Below are 24,735 nucleotides of genomic sequence, written 5' to 3'. Positions count from 1 at the left end.
AACGCAATGGGGCCTTTGACCAAAGCAAAGAGATCAGATGAGATAAAAACTGCTACGAAACAACTGTAAGATTCAAACAATAAAAGTAATGAAAGCTAGAAGCACTGTTACTGTTTTCACTTCTGGACACCTCTAAAAACAGAATGGAGTTTGATGCTGAAATGGCAGCCTTTATTCTACATGGGTGAATTTGATTATGAGGCTTATGGAGGTGTAAAGATATTATATGATGTTATCATCTTTGCTAAGTTGTCTCTTGTTGCTGTTGCCTTTAGATCCATTCATGGTTTTACTGTGACACTTGTTAAATTTCAGATAGTAGAGCACAATCAAATAAATGAGAAAATCATTAAAATAACATATCTGGGCGAACTGAGGTACCAAAATTAATATGTATGAAACTAAATATCATATGATGGCTAATGCAGTGTGAACAAACTCAGCCAAGATGCATAAACTTTCAGTCTCAATGGTAAATCCTTAGAAAACAAGTCTTTCATTTGCTTCACAGCTGATGGCATTGTCTAAACACACACACACACATGCACACACACACACACACACACACACAATAATATGCTGACATGACTACACAAATCTCTGCCAAATACTGTACACACAGACTAAGCCAATCATTGACACAATCACAAATGCACACATTTGCAATTTCCTGTAATCCTACACACACAGACCCTCACACAGCTGCAAATTTTATGAACTCTGCTTCTGTACAACTCCTTCCTCCCACATCCAACCATTATCCCCTCCCTCGTCATCCATCTCTTGACTTCTTATCCTCTCAGAGGATTTGATTAGACACACAAATTAGACACAATGCAATTTTCATTTAGGAAAGTGGCAGATACAGGGCTAGAGTTACAAAGGAACCAGGTCCCAGCTCATATAAAGAGCTGGAAAGACGGAACCAAAATACTTTTCCAATTCACTATATCAAGGAAAAGGCTTTAGGCCTCACTGCATTTTGTTCACCATTGTACAGTGCTTGTCTTGTTTAAGTTTAATATTTTTAATGTCAGCTAACTACAGTTTTGTGCATCCAGTACTTAACATTGAATCACAATCCCAGACAACCACACTTATTTTACTGCAACAGTACAATGCAAAAGGAAACACTGTGACTAACAGCATCTTAAAACTGAGAAAGGATCTCTCCTCATTTAAATCTGACTTTTTAATTTTGTTCCAAGCTTCATAAAATTGATTTTTTTTTTCTGCAGTATGAAGAAATAATTACACAATATGAAGTTAGAGGAGATTACATTTTGTAATGCAATAATCAAAGTAGCACACATTAAAGCTGCTACAAAACACACTCATGTCAATTGTTCAGTGCTTGCATAATAACTGCGGTGATGTGGTGTGTGCTTTTGGAAACTTAGATCTCTGTTGAGTAGTTTGTACCAATTTTTCATCCTCACTTTAAAGTCCTGTAATACAATGAGCATGATTTGCTTTTATAAATGCATGTGAGTTGCCTGATGGGAACAGATTAGCCTGAGTACAATATTAAGAATAATGAGGAAAAACAGGAAGATCTACATGGAATGTGTTTTTATTAGGGCTTTCAAAATGAACGAGTTAACGCAGATTAATCCATCATCATGATTAATCTGATTAAAAACTTTAACACAATTAACCCATCTGCAGCACAGAATGACTCTGAACATTTCTGCCAACGCCTTTGGGGCAGTTTGTCCATGTAGAGTTACCGTCGCACATGAACAAATGGGCAGTTGATCCGGTAGTGACAGGCAGCAGAACCAACCCATAAAGATGGAAGACGCTAAACAGCACGTTGGTCCTCTGGATGGAAATATGAGGACAAAAAAAACAAAGACAGAACAGTTGACCATCATAAAGTACTATACACACTCTGCAGGAAGGAGTTTTCTTTTCACAGAAGCACTTCCACACTAACACGAAGCATTTGTTAGTCAGGGATTCTGCTGGCACTTTGGCTAAAATGTCACCCAGCTTGCGACAAACACATTAAGTGCATATATATTCCCTTCTTCTTTCTTGAGTCTGTTTGTTCATCCAAAAAGAAACATGATTAATACAGACTGAAATTGAATGATATTTAATTGCGATTAATCGAAATAAATCCACAGGAACCCTGTGATTAATCTGTTTAAAAACTGTAATCATTTGACGGCACTAGTTTTATTTAATGACACATAATAATAGAAAAAGACCATGAAAAATTAAACATGAAAGCCATCTCATAACTTATGACCAGTTATTATGGATAATCACAGAGATTGCAACATACTGTCTATTAAGGTCAACAGAAACTCATACAATCACAGGAAAAAAATGCACAATCTAAATTCATTATCCTGAGAAATATTCCTGTGTTTGTCTTTAACACCTCATACAATAATGTGGGCTGCAGTTGTCACTTGACTCATCAGATGAAGAAAGACTTGGCTTGCACGCCTCCTCCCCTCTTCATCCCTAATGACTACCATTAAGGCTGTTTTGACAGAAAATTACACAGCACCTTTCTTTTAACTGTGGGAGGCCTTCCGCCCACTCTGTTTTTGAGGCAGGGCAGAGACTCTGGAGGCTAACCGGAAACTTTATCATGCTCATTATATTCCAATAGAAAATAGACTCACAGACAGACACAGTGTACATTAATAGACACACGTCACCTCATGCATGCTCTAAAATAGGTTGAGCCCTTCCTAAAACGGTTTTATTTCCTAAGAAAAAAAAAAACAAAACAATTTAACTCCTCTTGGAAATGCCACCTCAGACACTGTTACTCTACAGGTGCATGAAATCCAGTGGTTTTCTAAACAAACCTGACAAAACATAACTTAGATCTTTAGCACCAACAAGACCTCAGTGAATGTGGTCTTGGCTCACAGACTGTGGAGCACTGTAACTGGCTTCCCATTTTAAAAGCACAGTTAAAAAGCCAATACGTTCCCCTGCGGTTAGGCAGCACAAATTGTTGACATAACTTGCAGGAGTTTGGGGTCCAATCTTTTCATGAATCTGTTGATGTGGAAGCTCCAGTTTAGATGTGGTTTCTTAGCAGGCTGTTCTCTGTGTGCAGCCAACAAACAAAATACTACATCTTTCAAATTTTTTAACTTTTTTGGTTTTCAAGTTTTTAGATCATAAACCTGGGGTGAAAACTTGTCCTGGTAATGGTTTTACCCCAATTTAGGAACATAAACTGAAATTCCTTGATGCTCACCCACACAAATATACTGTAACTATGTTCAGTCCTTTGTTGACTCTTTCATTACTTTTTCTGTGCAACGTTTCCTTTACAGCTACAGTCTACTCTCGTTAAACTGCCCGCCGTTATACCGCCATTTTCGCTCACCGCCGACCAAAACCATTGCACAAAAATCCCCAATGCATTATTCCATTAGCTACCGCCATTTCCGCCTATCGCCATCCACCAGCCCAGTTCCATGCACAAACAACACTTATACCACTGATTTCCCGACCGTTATACCGCCAGCGTGATTGCCATCGAGTACACATAAATTTTAACAATGCACTGAAACAAACGCGCCAGACGCTGATCGCGACAAGCTACGAGTAGGTCTACGGAACGGCCACCGTTCATTTATCACAGAACACTCAGTAGGTCAGGATGTCGGGAAGAGGACGTGGGATTAAGCCAAAGCCTCAAGATGATGGGGTTTCATTTCCCGACACAGTATAATAATGCTTAAAATGTTTCCCCACTTTAAATGATCCCTTACAACATAACAGAATCAAGATTTATTTAGAAACGCAATTAGAACGGGTTAACGGAGGCAGCATAGACATCATATAGTAAAGACATGCACATTATGGACGCAACCCGTTGTAACGCCATTTTCGCTATACCGCCAATTTGGCCGTGAACGGAAGTTGGCGGTATAACGAGAGTAGACTGTAGATGGGATACATGGAGGAGAGGCTGTTGTTCTCTGTGTACTGTTATGATCTCATAAAATTTGGCGTTGATTGATTACTTGCTTACATCTCCGTCTCCTCCTCTATTTCTCTGTAGCCCATTAGTTATGGTAATGTTAGGTTAAATACATCTTAACTTGCTTGTGATTGATTTACACATCCCCACCCATAAACATTTTCTCCCTGCTTTTTCTCCTCCACCCTAGTGTCCTCTTCGTCTTCCTTCCTTTGTGTAAAGCACACCTTTTGGGTGAAGATACGGTTTGGATTGGAAGCAGGCATGCTAAAAGCAGGCTAGGCTTTCAGTTTCAGTGTGCAGGCTGCTGACAGAGCGCGGACTGAAGGGTCAGAAGATGAATCTGCTGTGTCACGCAAACAGACAGCAGAAGGAGCGATGCCTCTCCCAGGAGAACTAACAGAATCAGACTATGAGGCTGTGATACATGACTTGTATTATACAGTAGAATACAGTGACAATACACACTCTACGAGATGCGGTTGTTCTCAAAAGTGCAACCTAATTTATTTACTTGAATCTAAAAACTTATCCTTTACCTCTACTCTGAATGTTATAAATCAACTGTGGACCGTTGGAACACCACTTAATGGTATTTAGTGTTACATACATCACTGTTACTGGAACATTTAAGGTAATGAGGTTACATGTATAACAATATATAATTCTGCTATGGTGATGTTACAACAGTCACCTTTATCAACCCAACATTTGTCAAGTGTCAGACATGACAAACATTAATGGCACAGCAGCTGTTACCACAATAATGTGCTGTTTTTAGTGTACTGACACAGCTGATCATATAGAATCACACAATGACAATATATACATCTACTGACACGACAGAAGTCCTAACCACAGGGACAAAGGTGCACAATTGTCCTGATGTCAGATCTCTGCAACTTGAAATGTTGTGATGCTAAAAGCAATGGAGTGCAACACATTTTCACCCTGACAAATTTATACACTTATTTTCACACTTCGGGTGTTAATGTAGGGGCTTTGATGCTTCAGGGACACAGTGAACTCCAGGCTAACCTCTGCATGACAGCACTTCTCCATAAACCAAACACAAAATAATGTTTGCAAAATGCACGCACGCAGGACATCGTTTTTTGTCTTTGTAGGAAGAACATGCTCACTGCAGTTCTGTTTGGTGCAAATACATAAGGAGTGTTCTCTCAACTGTGCACAGATGATAGCACAAAACATAAAAAAACTAAACAAATACAAATGTACACCCACCTGTCTCTGTCTCCAGCAGTGATGGTATGAAGATGATTGGCAGCTCCATCAGCGCAGGCCTTAAGGAGAGCTAAATGAAGAAAGACTGAGTTAAATATTAAGAGATATGCTTTGAATTTTAGCCTTTATAATACAGTTGCTTTAGACTTTAGAAGTTAGAAGACACTGTTTCTTATAAGCCATTTCAGTTCATGTGGTTCCACTGATGATTAAAGAAGTTTTCACTTATGCAAACATGAACTATGCATAGCTGTGTACATCTGATTAGTTTTATCCTTTTGCAATGCCATAATCTGACATGTGCAGAAATAGCATGCAACCTCTAAACACATTTAAAAACCATTAGCACTGACATGAAACACCACTCATGACTCTTTCTGCAGAAGTGAGATTAAAAAGAAGTGCGAAACTACACACAGTAGTCCAGTACCACTCCGGTGTAAGGTACATTTTACATATGTTTGGGTGACATACTGCATATTCTGCTTTTTGCTGTTTACTTGGTGATACCAAAAGTCATGTCATCATGCAGCGACTTCTGTTATTTACCACAAACTTTAAAACTGTTAGAGATGGTAATGTAATTGAACTTTTTAATACACAATACAAATGTTAAAGGCTAAATTCTCTTGTGCTGCAGCTTCATTACCTGATTTCTAGAGTGCTTGGTGCTCAAAAAATCTTATCTTACAAAGGAAGAAGTGAAGTGAAGGAGCATTTGTCTAATTTAAAAACAGACAAAGGAGGCAATTATTTGTTAGTCCTGAAAGTATTTTCAAGTTCATCTCATTGAGATGCAAACTATTTGCAAATATATGCACTTTCATGGCCTCTATTCTATTCAAATTGAACAGGAAGCTTATTTTTAAGAGCCCTTTTTCTGTGTACAGCTGTAGTGGTGCAAAGGGACAAACTTCAAAGATAAAGCTCTGTTTTTTTTTTGTTCTTTCGTTTAAAGAAATCAAGGCCTGCACAAAAGAGGTAGGCAACATCTATACATGTGTTTTCTGTCTCATTGGCCACCTTTCTCCAACTATGTCCATTACTGAAGCCTATTCCAAGTCACATGTACATGCTAGTACATGTCTGAGTGTACAGCCTTGGTTGGTTGTAAAAGAATACAGTAAATAAAATGAGAAAAATGACATACAGTCCAGCAGTATGTTATACAATACAAATGCAAGTTTCTACACGCAATCTGTGAAAGCATCACTTCAAGTCAAAATGAAATGAAATTTCACCTTCAAATGAATTTCACTTTGTTTGTCACTTTACCCTCTCATTCCCCTTACTGTACTGAATACAAAACATAACTTGTTCTCTTCAGAGCAGCCTGACATGATTCATGTCATTCATTATGGGAAGCAACAACCTGGCTCCTATTTTCTTCAATCAGCTGCATTATGTTGCCTTGAAAAGTTATTTATAAAACTGCAGCCTTGTTCCAATGTTTAACACAAACTATAGGTCACCAGTAATGCTAACACAGAAGGAGAGAGCTGATGAAAGCTACTTACAAAGGCTACCTGATGGCTTACAGCAGCTGTAAAAGTGCATATTAGTTTATTATTAGTTGTGTTTTTTGTGACTATCAGTCTGACACAGCAACACGTAAAGTAACCTTCAAAACTCCCTACTTCATATTGGAGTTTGGCACGTTATAGATTAGTCCTGTGGAAAACAACACATATGAGTAGATACTGGACATAGAGATTTTGAAAAAAGCTATTATGTGAACTAGGGCTGAAAAGGATGCAGAGTTTTATTTGTCTACCATTGCCAGAGTCAGTTATTTATTTTTATTAATGTGTGACTTGTGCATCACCTTTTGACATATTAGACCAGACTCCTTTAACTAACAACCAAACAATCAAGGAAAACACTAATGAAAACATAGATACAAATGCAAGATCTCATTTTATGCTAACCACTAGATCTTACACACTGATCCTTTAACAATATATACTAGTATGCACATACATATATATACTTGCACATGCAATTCAGATATATCTCTTACACTCAATTTTCAGAGTTACTGTAAATGAAAAGGAATCATAATTTCCACTGAAGAGTATCATTCTCCATAGAACTATCCTCACCTTGAGCACTTAAAAAGAGATATAATACAGAAGCATTTGCATTGGTGTAAATAAGACACTTAAACTCAAGGCAGTACTTTTATTCATAACCCCCACCACCTGCTCTCGATGTTGCGCATCAAGAAATGATTGGAATGTAAATGACTCATTATCTCTGACAGAGTGCAAAGGCTGAGAAAGTTTTCAAATGACAACTTCTCAGAAAACTGAGAACCTCTTTTTTAAGCCATGTGGTGACAGACTGTAAAGCTATCAGTCATTATCTGTATCTAAGCATCTGCACACATATACACACACGTACACACAATCATACACAAGGAATAATTTTCCAGCTTAGGGTTCTAGAACATTTACTTCTGTCTGTCAATCATTTATCCAGCTCTGTTTGCATAGCATGCCATTAAAACACAAACAGGGCGACAGGAGATGGTGTAATTGAACAAAGTGTATCTGTGTTTTATGAGATAAGATATTCTAAACACACATTTATATCACTTCTCATTATATGCATTTTCTGGCAATAAAGTCTTTGTCCATGTTACAGTACCTATAAAAAGCATCCACCTTCTTGGATGTTTTCACCTCCTATGGTTCTCATAAATGGAATCATGGTCAATATAATTTGGTTTTTCTGACAAGGATTTATAGACTGAGAACAAATGTAACGTTAGTAAGTAAATACTGATTGCAGAAATATTCATCCAAATGGGTTTCTCTGGAGGAACCACAAACTGATCAGGATTTCTAACTATAATTACAACACAAATACAAAAGAAAATTTCAAGCAGCTCTGGGAAAAGATTCTTGAAACGTTAGGGAATGGAAAATTTCCAAGTCATTGAAAATCTCTTTCAGTTCAGTTAAATCCATCATTAAGAAATGAAAGGACTGACGTACGTAAATCTGCCAAGAGCACAAACTGAGTGACCCTGAAGAAGGAGACAAGAGAGGGAGGATGCCAAGAACCCTATGAGTACTCGACTATGCAGACAACACTTCTGTTCCCCCAAGTTCTTCACCAGCCAAAGCTGCATGGAAGAGCAGAAAAGAAGAAGCCACTGCAAAAGTAATCTCAACTAGAGTTCGCTCAAAGATGTGGGAGACTGGGAGAAGGGTCTTTGGTCTGATGAAACCAAAATACCCATCAGACCAGACACTATATGACACTAAACAGACAGATACCAAACACTGCATGTAACCATAAACACACCATCTCCACATGAAAAACATGGTGGTGACAACATCATGCTGTGGCGCATCTCAGCAACAGCCCTGGAAGGCTTGTAAAAGTAGAGGGCAAGATGAAAGCAGAAAATGTAGGAAAATTCTGGAGAAAAATCTGATTCAGTCTGTGGGAAAAGACAAAGGCGATGATGTGAAGAATACAGCAAAACGTACTCAGAAATAGGCCACTGGGCAAGTGTTGGGGATTGGCCAATTCAAAACTCAGGCCTTGATCCAAAACAGAATTTGTGACTGGAACTGAAAAAGCCTGAACAACCTGAAATTGTCAAGATGTGCACATCTGATTAAGAGATCCACACAAACTTAGTCCTTTTCATGTCAAAAGCCAAATTTTATTGACCATAGTTCCATTTTGACAACAATAAAAGGGACCTACATCCAAGGTAGTGAATACTTTTTATTTGTACTGAATTATTTTCATATTTACACTAGAGAGCAGCTCATCCATAAACTGCAAAATACTGTGTATGTATTTGATAAGGAAGAGGTTTCAGTAGAAGAGTATTTGATTTAACCCTTATTAAACTCTCTTCACCAGATACTCAAAGTCCTCTCCTCGTGACCGCATATCAAATAGGTCTACCCGAAAGTCTTTTCTTGTTGTTTCAAGGTTTCTGTTCTTGATACAACTTCCTAAGGCTCCAAATTACACAAAAACAATCAATATACTTTATCTTCACTGTAATAAAAGTAAGACAAATGCCACGGGGGAGTTTGTGTCTTTTTAAATCTTTCAGCAGACAGTTTGTCTTAATCAGTCAATAGCAAAAGTTCACAAACTTGAGCAAAATTAGAAACTTGACCATTTACACTCCACCCACCAGCAATGGCTGCCATTCTCCCACTAAAAACAATAAACTGTTGGCTGTTTGGAGAACACTTTGACTGTGAATATAACAAACAAAACCAACCTTTTCCCATGTGTGTATAGATAGATAGGTAGGTAGATAGATAGATAGAGAGAGAGAGAGAAAGAGAGAGAGAGAGAGAGAGAGAGAGAGAGAGAGAGAGAGGGGTCTTATGGCACCTGACAGTGATATGATGTGAGCTGTTTGGGGACAGAAGAAGCAGCCAGAGGAGATGACCTTGTAAATAAACCCGCCATCATAATTCCTCCCTGCAGGTGTCAGAACCAACTCGTCCCGTCTCTAACTGCTATATGACAGATACATATAGCAGGCAGAAGATACTGCATTTCCACACACAGCACTAAACCTGTCATTTCGGTTCTTTTTAATCATCCCTGTTGAGTTTGATGTAAAAAAGATGCATGTGCATGTTCAAATGCACATACACACTGCTGATGAGGTTAGAAGGGAACATTAATACCTGTCAAGTCGGGGCTTTAGCACTGTATAGGAGAGGGCAAACGGTCACAGAGACCAGTGAAAAGATGATTATCCTTTATTATGATGCTTTCATGCCCTTTCTTCATCTATCAGTCCACCTCTGCCTCTTCCATCTGTCACCTTCTTCACATATACTTACTACTCTACACTGCCTAGAATATTATTGATTTCCTCCACAAACATCTAATCTTCTACCTCTCCTTTAGTCTTTTATTTTCTCTAAACGTGAACCTTTTTCTACCTCCTACTGCTGGTTCCTCTATTTTCCAACCATAAACAAGATCAAAATGCTATAGCTGCACCCACACCGATCTTGATTGAAAGCCTCCTTCATATGGGTGACGTACATAAACTTCAACCTTGGCAAGCTGCACTAGATCAACACATGATGAAACATGGCACTTGAGGTAAACACATTTCCTGTTTTTGTCTTGAGGAGAGTCTTGCCACCACTGATTGCTTTATTGAACTGGTGCTTGTGTTGCTGCGCGGTGAGCAAGTGAGGGATCTGTACGTAAGTAAATGAGTGACTGATCGAGTCAGAGAGTGACTGACTGGAAGACCGAGTGAGTGACTGATGGACTAGATGAGCGGAAGGGTGGGTGAGTGTGATAAGCAGCTTGATCCCACTTCACAACATCACACTCGACACCTGTAAATGAGTTTCCCTTTGATCAGTGTTGCACTCTTCCTTCCTCCATTGCTCCTTTGCTCCCTGCTGCTCTACCTCTCCCAAAGGTGATGAAGGGGGCCCAGAGGCAGCACATCAGAGGACCTCAGAATGCTGCGCGAGCGGTGTGCATACCCGGCTATGTGTCTCTAAGGGTGGAGACCTGGCTACGATGCCTCCAGGTGAAGAACCATCTGGATAGTGACACAGACTCAGCCACGCTCAAACGCACCCTCCTGGCCTGCTGACATCTGCTTATCCCATAAACAACATTAAAAATACATGGCATATCAAGTAAGGAAAGACAAACTTGCTACAAGCGTGTTTACCATCCTACTGTGAGAGATCTAAAATCTGCCATTCAGGCACCATCAATACCCTGTCAAAACTTCTTCTGGTCCCATGTGCACCACTGCCAAAAGCAAGACTGATCAAGAAAGCCTCCCAATTTCTGACATCCACACCACAGTATTGCTTGTGGCACTTCAGAAAGCACCCTAAATCTCTCTGAAACTTTTTTTTATTTGTAAGTAGCCTTATCTAAAAGTGGGCAAATGCACAAATCTGCCACTATCAAGCAGCACCAAACTGTCACAGTACATCTCATATGTTCATTTATCTAAGAGGCAGTGCAGCTGGTGGGTCTGATGATTTGATCCTATGCTTGCCTTGTGATGCGTGTTCCTGCACCACAGCAAAAATGCTCAATGTGAAAGCAAAATGTGGGTAAACAAAGCAGCAAACGGATATGCAATTCCCTCAGATTGATGTATTTACCCCAGGCTTTTCAGCTTTGCAGGTATACTGACAGTTTGGATTAAAAAAAAGAAAAGGATATTAAAGAGAAAATATCATTTTACAAACTCTGGCAGGGGTCAGTGACAATCAACAGAGTGTAAAAAATCTATTACAGGTTTAATATTCACCCATGGTGCTACCTAAAAGACACCAGAATGTTTTTTATAAGTGTTTTATATGTTTTTCCAAAGATGTTATTTTTTATCTTGGGTCAGCAGACAGGCTTTGATATATTATCAGATGAGGTAATTGCTTTGTCTGATGTCAAACATTTTCCAAAGGTCCACAAAAGAAAAGCAGCATATAAATATGTGACTGTAGTTGGATGGAAACAGCTCTGGTGCCTCTTGGTGTTTGATGTGATGATAAAAACTATCAAAGCCTTGTAAATTAAAATTCAATCTGATGTCGTTTTAACCATAATTTTACCTTCAAAGTTACATTGTTTACTAACCTCCTTTCCTAATTGCATGAGTTTGAGCATAACACCTTTCCATAAATTAGCACCGCTGCTTTTTTGATGTTGTTTCGTGGCTTTAACATTAACACTGTGGAGAGTTAATAACCCAAGCAACTTCACTCCAGCAGCACAGTTTGTGCCATGTTGTTCATTTCCAGCCAGAGTCAGTTCAAAACTGGATTCTGTTTCTCATTCGTCCATCAGATTGAACAAAAAACATGTTTAATGGCACACTTTGAGCTGAGCCACTTTTAGAGGCTCAAAGTTGAATGCTACAACACATGACAGGTGTAGCACAACTGCTATGCATCAACACCTCTCATAAGTGACACCTTAGGGAGTCTGGAGCTCTACATTCTTCAAAAATCTAATTTCCTTCTACCTTTTAACAAGGAGCAGTTGAACATACTGTATCTTTTATGAATTTGTTTCTTGTGTTTTTTAAAGCAAGGTGCAAATTCTAATGTTTACGAACTGCAAACACATTAAACTGGCTGGAATTTAAGATACTTCCTTTAAAAAATTAGAAAGTGCATGAATGTCCCCTCCTGTAACAATTACAAAATGAACCAGACATCATCTTCTTGTTGAAGAAAGGCTACAAGAGCCCTCACAGATGTAGACTGCAGCTCAAAGTCAATGCAGACATGGATTTCTTATGACTGAAACACCCACATTGTCAAAGCCGAGGTCTGAGGTCCAGTGGGTTTGTTTACATCATCCCTATCACTCCCCTGCTGAGGGTAGGGGACACTTTCTGCAGCTGGCTGTGTTCTATTGTTTACCAACCAATTATCTTTAGTGAATGTAAGGACTTTTGGATGAGTCTGAACTGATGTGCAGAGATTCTTTCTTGCTACTGCAGTGGTATAACAATTTCATACAATATCACGGTGTGACAAATGACTGCACCAGGTATATGTGTTTATCTGCTGCTTTTGGAAAAAATGCAACTGGATTGAGAATCTATGGAAAAAATATTAGAGGAGCAAGGCTGGTATCACTGATCTCCATTATTTGTTCAACCAAACCAAACTGATCAAATTAAAACTACGACTAATAATAATAATAATAATAATAATAATAATAATAATAATAATAACAACAGTGTATACTGTAATACTGTGAAATTGTGATATTTTCTTGCAGAGTTAACGTACTGAGAAAATCTCATATTATTGCACCTAATTTGTGATAAAATACAGTATCTATCAAAAATGTAACTTCTACTGGGAAGGATATCATGAGTGCAGGAACAGGTGATACAGTGCCTATTTAAAAGGGCTGTATGTAGTATTTTTTTTATTTTCAAATTGTAAAGAAATTACCTAAAATTATCATTAGAATGTAGAGAATGAAGAGTAATTAAGTTACTGCCAAAGATGCCAACGTATTGGGTTATAGACATATAAACTACATATATCTATACTAACAGTCCAATGGATTCATGTGACCACTAGAGGGAGTAGTGAGTCAATCTGCTGGTCTCCCATGGTGAAGAAACCTAACACCACAGGGCCTTTGTGTTAGAAAATGGTGAGATGTGATGAGAACCACTAAGAAATAACTGCAAGAGTCAAACAAAGTGACAATGTGATAAAACCTCGAAGCACTGTTGTAATTTTTCAACACTAGACGCAGCTCAAAATTAAAAGAATGGAGTTTGATACTGAAATAGTACCTTTTATTCTACACAGGTGAGTTTGATTATGCAGCTTATGAAGGTATAAAGTTATTATATGATGTTATCTTTGCTAAGTTTGTTGATCCATGGTTCAGACTAAAACTGTGACAGTTCTGACCTTATTCAGATGATTCTAAATAGATCTTTAGTGCAGCTATTGACAACACAAACCATATAGAAAACGGAGGTGATTTGCGGTTTTACTGTAGCTGTATTCTGTGTAAAAATAGAGTTAAACTAACACAGCTATAATGTAAACTATCAGCTGGCGCAGCTTGTGAACATTACAAGACAGTGTTATTTTGACTGAAAACTTAAGCAATGGACTTCATATTTTATTCAGTGAGTGATACAGTCTGTGGATATTTTACTAATCGCTTTGGTAGTTGTAACAATAATTAAATTAAATAAAGCATTAATTCTCTCACATTCAGATAAAATGTTCATTTGTTGAGTGTAACTGTGTCTTTGGCTTGTCACACACACTTAGTTGCTCATAACTGAATCAAACATTCAGTCTAATCAACCAAAATGTTAGTGTCCTAATACCGACAAAATTATGCTGCATATTGACCTTTTTCAGATTTACCACAAATACATAATCAGCACGGAAAAGGACTTCCTGTCAAGCGTCAACATAGTGAGACAAAATGGACAAGAGAGTGTACACAACCTGCCTGACCGATTTGCCAAATATTACATTTACAGATGTTGCAAGGTTCATTGAAGCAAACCAAAAAGAACAAAATCAATAAAGGGTACAAATTATTTCCATGAGGAATTTGTCCATAAATATCAAAGTAAGTAGAGAGTGATCAGGCTGTTACTGAACTGCTGGCAAGAATGACAAGTCATTAACACATTTACTTAGACATAATTTATGTATAATGTATAGTAGACCTTACTAAACCATCATAGTCTGCTTTGAATGAAGCACTATGGCATCAATTTGTCCTGTTATGGTTGTCCAAGTGGATTGGACAACTGTCGTTACTATGTAGCGACAGTAATGTTAGCTGAATGCTGGCATCAGTTAGCTTTTTTTTGGGGTAACGTTTGTGTTGATGTACGCCTAACCTCACTGTCCACAGGAAAAGAATGAAAAGACAGATGCGGCTGCTTTTGGGCATAACAAGAACAAACTGGAATGCTACAAAAACTCTTGTTCTTCGCTTGTGCCATAGTTGCCCCAATAGGCGAGGAAGTAGAATTATGCGATGATTGCATTTTTCTGGTCTAAAATACGGAAGTTGTGAAAAAAGGTCTACTCAGCCCGTAAATACAATAGAGATTCTTCCTTTATGAAATTATCTTTGTTTTGAGTATGATCATTATTCAGGCCATGATGCCACAGGAGAGATAAAAACAACAACACTACCCATGCTGGAAAAAAATTTGTTTTCTCCCAAAAGACGATGCCATTTGTCTACTTCATTAGGTGACATATCATAGGGAATGTGGGCAGAGGGCAGGGAAGGGGCATAGCAGCGACACAGCAGCTATCAAAAATACACACAGTGCAGACCACATAGGCTACAAAGCACAGAACAACAAAACAACAGGGGAGTGATCTAAGAAGGATCTGTATTGATGTGTGAAATATGTACCTTTACCCCACAGGATGTGTAGGTAGTCTTTATCTAGAGGCTGGTTCAGAAGGATCAGACAAATCTTCTGTGTGCCTGGGGGAAATGACAGAAAGAAATGGAGAAAGAAAGTGTAAAATAACCAATAATCAGAAGACACAGAAAGAAGAGGGAGCTGTATGGCAAAGGTGATTATCCTTTTATTACTCTCTGGAGATCATGAAAAACACCTAAAATCACAAAATCAAGATTATTCCTCTGGAGACAAAATGCAACCTTTCTGCATCTTTTAATATATTAACCTGTTACATCCTGGGCCATTTGTTTCTAGTTTGAATCATTTCAATATAACATGAATATGAACAGAAAATAGCAAAAATAAAACGAAATTTGTAATCACCACTTTATAATGCGATATTTTTTGCTCGTCTTTGTCTTGTCCAGTGAGTTTTAGTGGTAGAGAAACAATACATTGTACTGTTGGATATGCTTAGTGTTAGCTTAGCGGTGCAACATTTGTCGCATTGGTCTTTTGTTTAATGAAATTATTCATGACATATACTAGTCTCTGACTGTTAGCTCCTTTTTGATATTTGCCCATTTAAGTGCTTGTTGTCGGAATTGTGTTCTGTTTTCCAAAAAATTGGTTTTGTTGAAATTTTAGCCAACATTATTCTGGTTATGTGATGTACAGGGTGCCCCGAAAAAATTTACATAATTTCATCACCTGATAATTTGTTTAAAATTTGTTTGCTCTTTTTGCTCAAAAAAGTGTAATCATTTTTTATTGTTCTGCTTTCAGGAACAGACATGACATTTACTGCAACAGAAAAGGCGTTCTTTGTATTGAAGTAAGCCCAAACTCAGTCAAATGTGAATGCGCAACGTGAATTTGTTAGAAAATTTCATAAACAAGTGCCAAAAGGAAAGCAGATTTGGACGTGGCATAAGAAGTTTCAAGAGGAAGGCTGTTTGTGTCGGAGCAGCGCACACATTAAACCTTTGTAAAAACTTTGGAATATTCTAAAATGACCATCCACCAGAATTTTCCCTTTGAAATTTGTAGAATAAGCAATTTTGTGTCCAAAATCAATCTTATTAAGTATCATTTCTCCTGACCATGTAGTCACTCCAATATGGACATCTCTAATGACTTCAATTCTTTTGGGACACCCTGTATACCATGTGTATATTGCTGCAAGCGTGGCGTAGCATTACCATGGCAACACATGGAACTGAATGTGCGTCTCTAGTCATACAGAGTATGTAGTTTTAGAAAGAAAGTCATTTCACATAGCCAAAAAAAAAGGATTAAAATAATAAATTGTCCACAATGTTGAACAATTTTGGTTGTATCGCCCAGATTTATGAGGTGAACAATAAAAGAAATCACTTTAAATTTGCCAGGCCACAAAATCTGCAGCTTTATGAAGGTTCAAATGTTCTCAGGGTCAGATAACAGAAGAAATCTATAAAAATGTTTTCAAAAGGATACAAAAATTTCAGTTAAGCTTGAGTGACCTGACTCTTGAACCAGGGCTCACTATCACTGTCTAGGTCCTTACTGTTTAGAAGCATCGGTGCACCCAGGCCCACACATATCTGATGCTAATTTGAATACCTTGACCTTGGAGACCCACCATCTGTACCTATAACGCATGACAACAGAGAAAACCCCTTTCAAAACAGCATCGAAAATAACCTGTCATCCTATAGCCTTCATAGCTGCACTTCTTTTGTTTTTTTCCTGTCAGCAGTTACCTCCATGCTTCACTGTCAAGGCTGTGTCCCAGGGTGCATCATTTCACAAATCTATTTCGCTTCTCCTCTCAACCCCCCATCCATCTTGCTCTGAGCTTTTCTTTTGCTCTGCCGCTAATGCAGATCCCCTGACTAATACTTTAGAATTGTCATTTTTCTATCTGCAGGAGATGGGGGGGTATATAATGGGAAACTGTGCATTCATTGACAAAGTAAAACAAAGCTGCTACAAAAGCCTTAATGGACCACAGACTAAAGCAAAAGCTCTTTTCCCTCTTCGCCTTCACACAGCCATTTCATTTCTTTCTGATTTATCTCTTTCCTCCCATCTCTGCCCTTATGAATGACTACTCATCCATTTTTTTTTTAGGTTGTTGCCTTTTGTAGCAAAGGCAAAACTTCATATGCTAGTCTAAGCAATCCTTTATAACTTTCCCTCTCTTCTAAACTGTATTATGTAAATTCATCCCAACTGGAGTTTCTAAGCAGCATGGCACGGCGTAACCAAAACAAGTTTGTTTCTTTCCTCATTCCTGTTACATCAGGAATACAGAGGGAGCCCAAAAAGGTAAAACGTCATACTACAATATAAGTATCACCTTGTGTTCTGTGAAAAAAGCCCTGTAGTGTAAACATTTTAGTTCAGCTTGGCTGAGAAAGTGCAGAAAAAAAAAAAGCGCCCTGTGTGTTTGCGACTTTGTTGCTGCAGCGGGCTTGATGTTGTTAAAAAGTTCACATCAGTGGAAGGTCACTTCCAATACGAAAGTCAACCCCAGCTGTGTATAGTAGAGGCAAAGGATGGGAAAGAGGGGATGCAGAAGTGATACAAAGAGGAGGGGGGAGAAAAGAGGACACAAGGAGGGGTAGGTGAGGAGCAGATTTGTCAGTCTTGTCTCTTAATTGGCTGGAGGTGTACAGAGAACAAAAGACAAACCCAACCAGCCGTGACTTTTCAGATAACCCTTCATCGCACACACTCACCTGCCCACACACATGCACACAAGGAGCTTCACGGCCTTTCCTGCACTCTGTTCAAAGAAATGTCACCTTGGGATTCTTTTTAAAGTGCCAGACAGCATAAATACCACAAACACACATATGCAGTACATGTACACACACAAAATACAAGCATGCAGCGTTGTGCATAGATACTCCAGGAAGATGCATTTATAATTAAAACTGTGAAATTTAAAAGGCTAACTGTGCACACTTGGGATTTTAAAATGCAGACATCCAGGGGCTGTTTTTATATTCTCCACTGAGAGTCTAGATAAGCATTTCCACTGAAAGATTAAATTAAAGACTCCATACAAACATAATCCAAAGTTATCTAATCAAGAAGAAGTAGCTCACCAGACTCTATAGTTAGGAGAAAGATTTTCTGTGATTCAGAAAATCTCAACCACATCTTCTTATACCTTCGATAGCGTGTGACACATTTATCAGCACAATTACATCATCGGGAGGATGCGTGTGCTCCAATCTGTTTGTGCCGCAACTGCTGGAGGATTATTTGCTCATGCTGAGAAATCTTTAGTATAAATCTTGGATTTATACGGTAAGCAAACTCAATAGTGCAGCCTGTAGTGCTTAGCTAATAGTTTGAGTACAGATGTGTTTCAGGGCGTGCTGGAAGGCTGCTGTCAGTTTGCAATCACAATGGAACGTCTTCAGACTGATGTTGGCCTTTGTGCCTTATTGATTTTTTGCAGTGTACCAGCTCAGGCAATAAACACCAATATCATGTTGTTATAGTTGTGTGTATGATTGTTAAGCATATGTCAAGATAAGACAAGCTGTACCTTCAGACACAGTGCCTTCTGTGGTTAAAAGCTATGATTATAAATTTAAAAACTTTTAACACCAATCAGTGGAGTTCAGAGGCTGATGAAGCACAGCTGAGACAGACGACAGTTCTTTCTAATGCTAATAAGCCTACAATTATCTGCTAAGAATGCAGCTTGAATTACAGGACACACTTTCTTTCCATTTTTCCATCCTTTCCACACTGTGAAGGATATGAATTTAGGACTAGATATTGCCTGTTAATACAGCTCAAAAAAATCTCAGATATCTAAATCAGTCTGAACAGCTTAAAGGAGTGATATTTTTCTTTTTTAAATGGAATTATGCATTTTAATACATTTCCCTGTGGTCGACATAAACTGTAAATGCTATGCTTGGGTCTGAATTCTTCATTAATTAAACTCCTCAGGTACATCTTTAACCCTATTTCTGACTAATGACACCAGAAAGGCTGTTTTGAGCGCTGGCCTATTAAATGCAAATGAGCCACTTCACACCCCACCCCCTCCAGGTTGTTGACTGTGCTGCTCTGTCCCGTTCAGCCACTTGTGTTCATTAATACAACCAACAACTGAACATTTGAGGTAATCGGCTTGAAGTTTGGACATATTTTCAGTTTCTACTTCAACCGCTGCTGCTGACAAACAATTATGGCGTACTTGGAAAAATGTTTGACCTTATATGTGCAAATGTCTTGACGAAACTAGTTATAGACGTAATGAATTAAGCAGGAATTAAAACAGGTTGTAAAAATCCACTCGATTTTTTCCAAAATGAATATAAAGATAGCTTTGCAGCACCTGGAGGGTTCAAATTCAAACTTTATGAACTATTAGGGTCCAAATACACAAATGAATGTACCACAGACTAATAAAAGTGGGTTTAGCAAAATATGACCCCTTTAAGTGAACAGATTAATTGACAGTAACTCTGAGCATCACATAGTGGTTTGATATTATAAAGAGGTTTTTTTTTTTTTTTGCTAAATGCTGTGACAAACACAGGATGCAAAGTTTTAGTTATTTTTTTATGTTGATATGAGTGAACAATAATTCTATCCAGAGTAAAAACCTTACAACACAGTGAAACTTGGACAAACAAAACTTTATTGCAGCTACTTCCTAGCAGGCGAGGTAGTTATTTTCCATGACAGTTATAAAACTAGTCTTCATATATTAACTATATTTTTCTGTGCAGATTTGTTTTCAAAATTGCCTGATAATATAGTGTAAAACAGTGTAGCTGTTATATAAAACAAACTAAGCTACAGACAGAACTACAAGTACCTATTCTCTGCTCTGGGGGCCAAACTGCTATATGATCTCCTTGACCTCTACAGCGCTGGTAAAGCCTGCCCTTAGGTACATATCAGCTTTCCTTCCACCGCACACAGACAGACACACACAAATCGTAAGAGAACTCACATAAACCTTGACCTAAAAGTAGTGGCTCCAGGCAGCTTTAACCAGATTCAATTTCAGGGCTGCAAGCCAGTCAGTATTGATAATTTGGAGATTGGGAGAGCTGATTCTGTTTCTTATTTTTCAACAATGATTTGTGATCATTTAAAGATCATGCTTAAACGTACAAATCTGCATGTGTTTAAAGGTGGATTTTACTCACATTTAGGCTAGTCTGTTTTGATGTGACAAAACAAAGTTAGATGACAACGAGGATTATATTCAGGAGAGAGATGATTTATGCATGTCAGAGAGAATGGGAGACGCACAGAGAAGACAAGAATGACAGAGATGTAAGTGTGTGTTTAGGAGGAAGGCAGATTCTTTGTGTTTTCTTCAGTTTTTGTGTCTGCCAGGGATTTAGCGACTGCTGGTTTATGTTTTAAACACTGCATACAAATACGCACCTGTGCATATGTATCTGACTATGTGCGTATCTGTTTGCACAAGGGAAATGTGTGTTTGAAAGACAGGTACCTGAGGGCAGCAGGCAGTCCAAAGGCGTCAACTCTTCATCCATGGCCCAGATCCGGAGGAGCCTGTCTTCAGTCAGCAAACTCAACTGGAACCAAGGAGATGAAGACACACTCACTGCTACTATTCCTCTTGTTTTTTTCTGTTTTACAGAAAGCGTTTTGGATTGTATTCTTATGATGAATTTGTTGTTTTTAAGCTAAAGAAATACATTTCTGCCCAATGTCAGCACTGACTTTATTAAAAACACAGCATACTGTAGGTCTTTGTCAGGCATTTCAGGCACCTTCTTATAATAGCAGCTCAACCTTTTCTCTAGCATTACATAAACCCTAAGCACCAGGTGTGCATTAGATAATACACATGAAAGTAAAGCAGGAAAACGTTTGCTGTTCCCGGCTTCTAAACTGATATTCACTGCCTTTGCCATCATAGAGGTTGGTGACAAATTAAAACTCTGAATAAGTAAACAGAGCAACCAAACAAATGCAGATGCGTCCACACAGGAGCACTGCATGGTACAATTAAGCAATTAACATCCGCACTGTGGTATGTATAAAAATGCTGAGAATGTTTACTCTGATGTTGAATCAAGATGAATAAAAGAAAAGACATAATTAAATGTAGTGATGGAATCTGTTATACTGTAGGGGCACAATCTAAATCCATTTCTAACCAAATCACAGCTGTTGTCATCACCTTTTCACAGGATGACACATGTTTATCTATTTATATAAAGTGTATTTTTTTGCCCGGATGACAACGTCAAAATACAAAATAAGAGGAAATGTTAAGATAGAAGATGTTCATCCTCCACCAGAGTTCACAGATTTGTAGAATCCATATCAAGGTGCACTAAAGCTGAACCAAGACCTTAACATGATCCTTTGTCCATTAACTTGAGACCCATTGGTACATATATATTAGAGATTTTTGTTAGTAAAACATGTCTACATTGACAAAATCCATTCATTTGAGTCTAATGCAAAAGAAAACAAATCCAAACCTTCATCTTCTGAAATGACCCTTTAAAGCTTGCACTTTAAAACAACATAATCACAGAGAAAAACAAAATCTACCCACTACACAAGACTATTTCTACTTTGGCTGATGATGAATCAAGATGTTACCATATTATCAAAATGTAAATAAATGGATTTACTTCTTTATATGTGCCACAAGGAAGCAAAAAATCAAGTTTTTCTGTACTTATACCACAATTCACATAATGTAGCTTAAATATATATTTATGAGCAAATCTAATTTTTATCAAGTATTAACAAAAAGAGATAATGAGTGCCAATTTGGTTGACTACTCACAGATATATGTTTCAAAGCAGTAAAGTAGAGCCCACTGTCCTGGTTTCTTAAAAACTGGCCAGTTCAGGCATAACTGTGTTGCTCTCGTGTTACTCCAGTCACATTCCCACAGGTTAATAACAGGTCCTTAAAATCAATGACTGGCCTAGTGAGGTTTTGGTAAAACACATGTTGAGCAACACTTGCACCTTGAAGTTGGACTTTGGCATCCTAGTCTATGGAGATTGCTAATGCACTCTCTTTGAAATTATACACTAACCACAAATGCTTACACCACACAACAAGATTATAAAAAAATATGTTTGTGTGTCAGTAGTGAAAACAAATAGTAGAAGTACAAAAGAGAAAAACATGAAAAGCACTTGTGCAAAACATAAGATGTAGTAAATAGATAAATACATAAACACATTCATGCAGGCAGGAACCACCTAAACAAAATTAACATAAATTTAATGTGAAAAACATCAGAACTTATCAAAATGACTTTTCCTCGCTCTAATGGTGGTCCACAGTGGGCTTCTTTATCAAGATTTGTTTTAAACCTTTATGTGTGGTGTTTAGATCTTACATGATGTAGTTTTCCATATACAGGGTGGGGAAGCAAAATTTACAATGAACATTTAGTTGTTTTTTCTCAGCAGGCACTACGGCAGTTGTTTTGAAACCAAACATATATTGATGTCATAATCATACCTAACACTATTATCCACACCTTTTCAGAAACTTTTGCCCATATGAGTAATCAGGAAAGCAAACGTCAAAGAGTGTGTGATTTGCTGAATGCACTCGTCACACCAAAGGAGATTTCAAAAATAGTGGGAGTGTCCATAAAGACTGTTTATAATGTAAAGAAGAGAATGACTATGAGCAAAACTATTACGAGAAAGTCTGGAAGATACTATTAAAGAAGAATGGGAGAAGTTGTCACCCGAATATTTGAGGAACACTTGCACAAGTTTCAGGAAGCGTGTGAAGGCAGTTATTGAGAAAGGAGGAGGACACATAGAATAAAAACATTTTCTATTATGTCAATTTTCTTGTGGCAAATAAATTCTCATGACTTTCAATAAACTAATTGGTCATACACTGTCTTTCAATCCCTGCCTCAAAATATTGTAAATTTTGCTTCCCCACCCTGTATATGTATGAAGATATGCTCATAACAATGGTCCAAATTACAATGATGACTTTTTGGCTACATCGTAACAATTGTGTGTGTGTGTGTGTGTGTGTGTGGGGGGGGGGGGGGCATCAAACCCACCACCCCTGAAAACCTGGAAAAACCCTGCACATGCAGTCCGATATTAGCCTCTATTGACCACACATGCATTTCTCAGTTTCTGTAGTAAGACACAATCTGGATATATGTGAAGTATGTATAGCAGTAAAAACAGCTTCTATACACCACAGTGGTAGTATTTAGTGTGACCTCCCTTTGCATGTAACATTCACCCTTTTGTTCAGATAATAAGAGATTTATTGCGTTAATTTTGTTATGTTTATTCCAAGTTTCATTCAACACATATCAGATGTTTCAAACTGTTTGTGCTGCTTCTCATCATGTCAGGGCCACACTAAATAGTGACTTTAACATTTGCAACCCATTTAGTTCAGTTATTTTGTGTGTCTTTTACGGTTGTGCACATATTCCTTGTATTTTCTTGTTGTCTCTTAAGAAAAAAGAGTGAGGATGTGTTTTCTTTTGTCTTTCTTGTCACCTGCCTAGGGACTGCAGATGGAAATTAGCACTGTTGCTACAATCTGGCATATTTACAGCTGCAATTGTTGTAGATGTTCATTAATATGCACTGTCCCTAATAAATAAATAAATGGGGAAAAAAAGTAATATTTCAACCCTGCAAAAACAACAAACCTGGGCATGGCCTAAGACTTTTGCACAGCAATACGGGTATCAACATGTATAAAGTATAGGTATGTATTCAATACACAACACAACATCAATGCAAGTAAGAGGCAAAATTACTTATTTATCACTCCTCAAACAACACAAGCATAGAAGAAGATTAAAAATGTAAATCTTTGTGGGTTATAGCACCTAATCCACATCACATGCCTACAAACTACTGTTTACATTTTTGCTTGTAGCATGATGCAGCATAATAGACTGAGTATAAACCAAGGAACGTAGATTCAGTCTGGTAAATACAATGTCTAAAGGTTTGACTGGTTTCAGAGGGAAAACAGGTCTTCAAGAGTCTCTGTAAGCTTTAAAACAACAGTAATGGCAGAAAAGACAAATGCCCACAACCTTAATGAAAAAAGAGACAAATGCCCACAATTTGTAGCATGGAATTATTCCAATGGGGGAACTATATGAAGCATGCAAATACTGCAGATGTTTTAAGTACATATGTACTGCAGATATCTACACATGTAATCAGTATTCAGTTGTTAAGCAACAATAGTCCAGATAGTTATGTCATTGTAACATTATTGATACAGGATCTGAATTAAGCCTTTATGATGTGCGAATACATTAAAATAATGCAAAAGGACAGTTTAACCCTTTCATGCATAGTGGTCACTACAGTGGACAGCTGTTTAAAGGGGTTCTCTTATATATTTTTGGATTTTGTTGTTTTAGTTCCATATCAGCCAACACAGTGGACGCTTATGTATCATCCCATACACTGTAATTCATACCATTACTGTAAATTTGCTGTTCTAGATAAATCTGATCTGCACTAACATGTTTGACTGTAAAAAAAAAAAAACAAAGAAGCTAATTGTTGTTAAACTGTAACAGTTTTGTTTTGTTTTTTCCATATTATCTATATGCAGGTATTGTTA

At 37.8% G+C, this 24,735-nt stretch overlaps 1 protein-coding gene across 3 annotated transcripts in view; it reads right to left on the bottom strand.

Annotated features, from left to right (window-relative positions):
• Positions 1–24,735, bottom strand: part of tpk1 (thiamin pyrophosphokinase 1) — a 70,050-nt gene that overhangs the window by 44,275 nt on the left and 1,040 nt on the right. For all 3 annotated transcript variants that reach the window (XM_030123853.1, XM_030123855.1, XM_030123854.1), the window contains exons 2-4: positions 20,608–20,692; positions 15,125–15,199; positions 5,210–5,279 (exon numbers count right to left, since the gene is read on the bottom strand). In XM_030123853.1, coding sequence (XP_029979713.1) covers positions 5,210–5,279; positions 15,125–15,199; positions 20,608–20,650 — 188 coding nt within the window. In that variant the 5' untranslated portion in view covers positions 20,651–20,692. The remainder of the gene's footprint in view (positions 1–5,209; positions 5,280–15,124; positions 15,200–20,607; positions 20,693–24,735) is intronic.

Source organism: Sphaeramia orbicularis, chromosome 20, assembly GCF_902148855.1.
Source record: "Sphaeramia orbicularis chromosome 20, fSphaOr1.1, whole genome shotgun sequence".
Lineage (NCBI taxonomy): Eukaryota > Metazoa > Chordata > Actinopteri > Kurtiformes > Apogonidae > Sphaeramia > Sphaeramia orbicularis.
The sequence above is the reverse complement of the archived record's forward strand: the minus strand, read 5'-3'. Positions and strand labels throughout refer to the sequence as shown.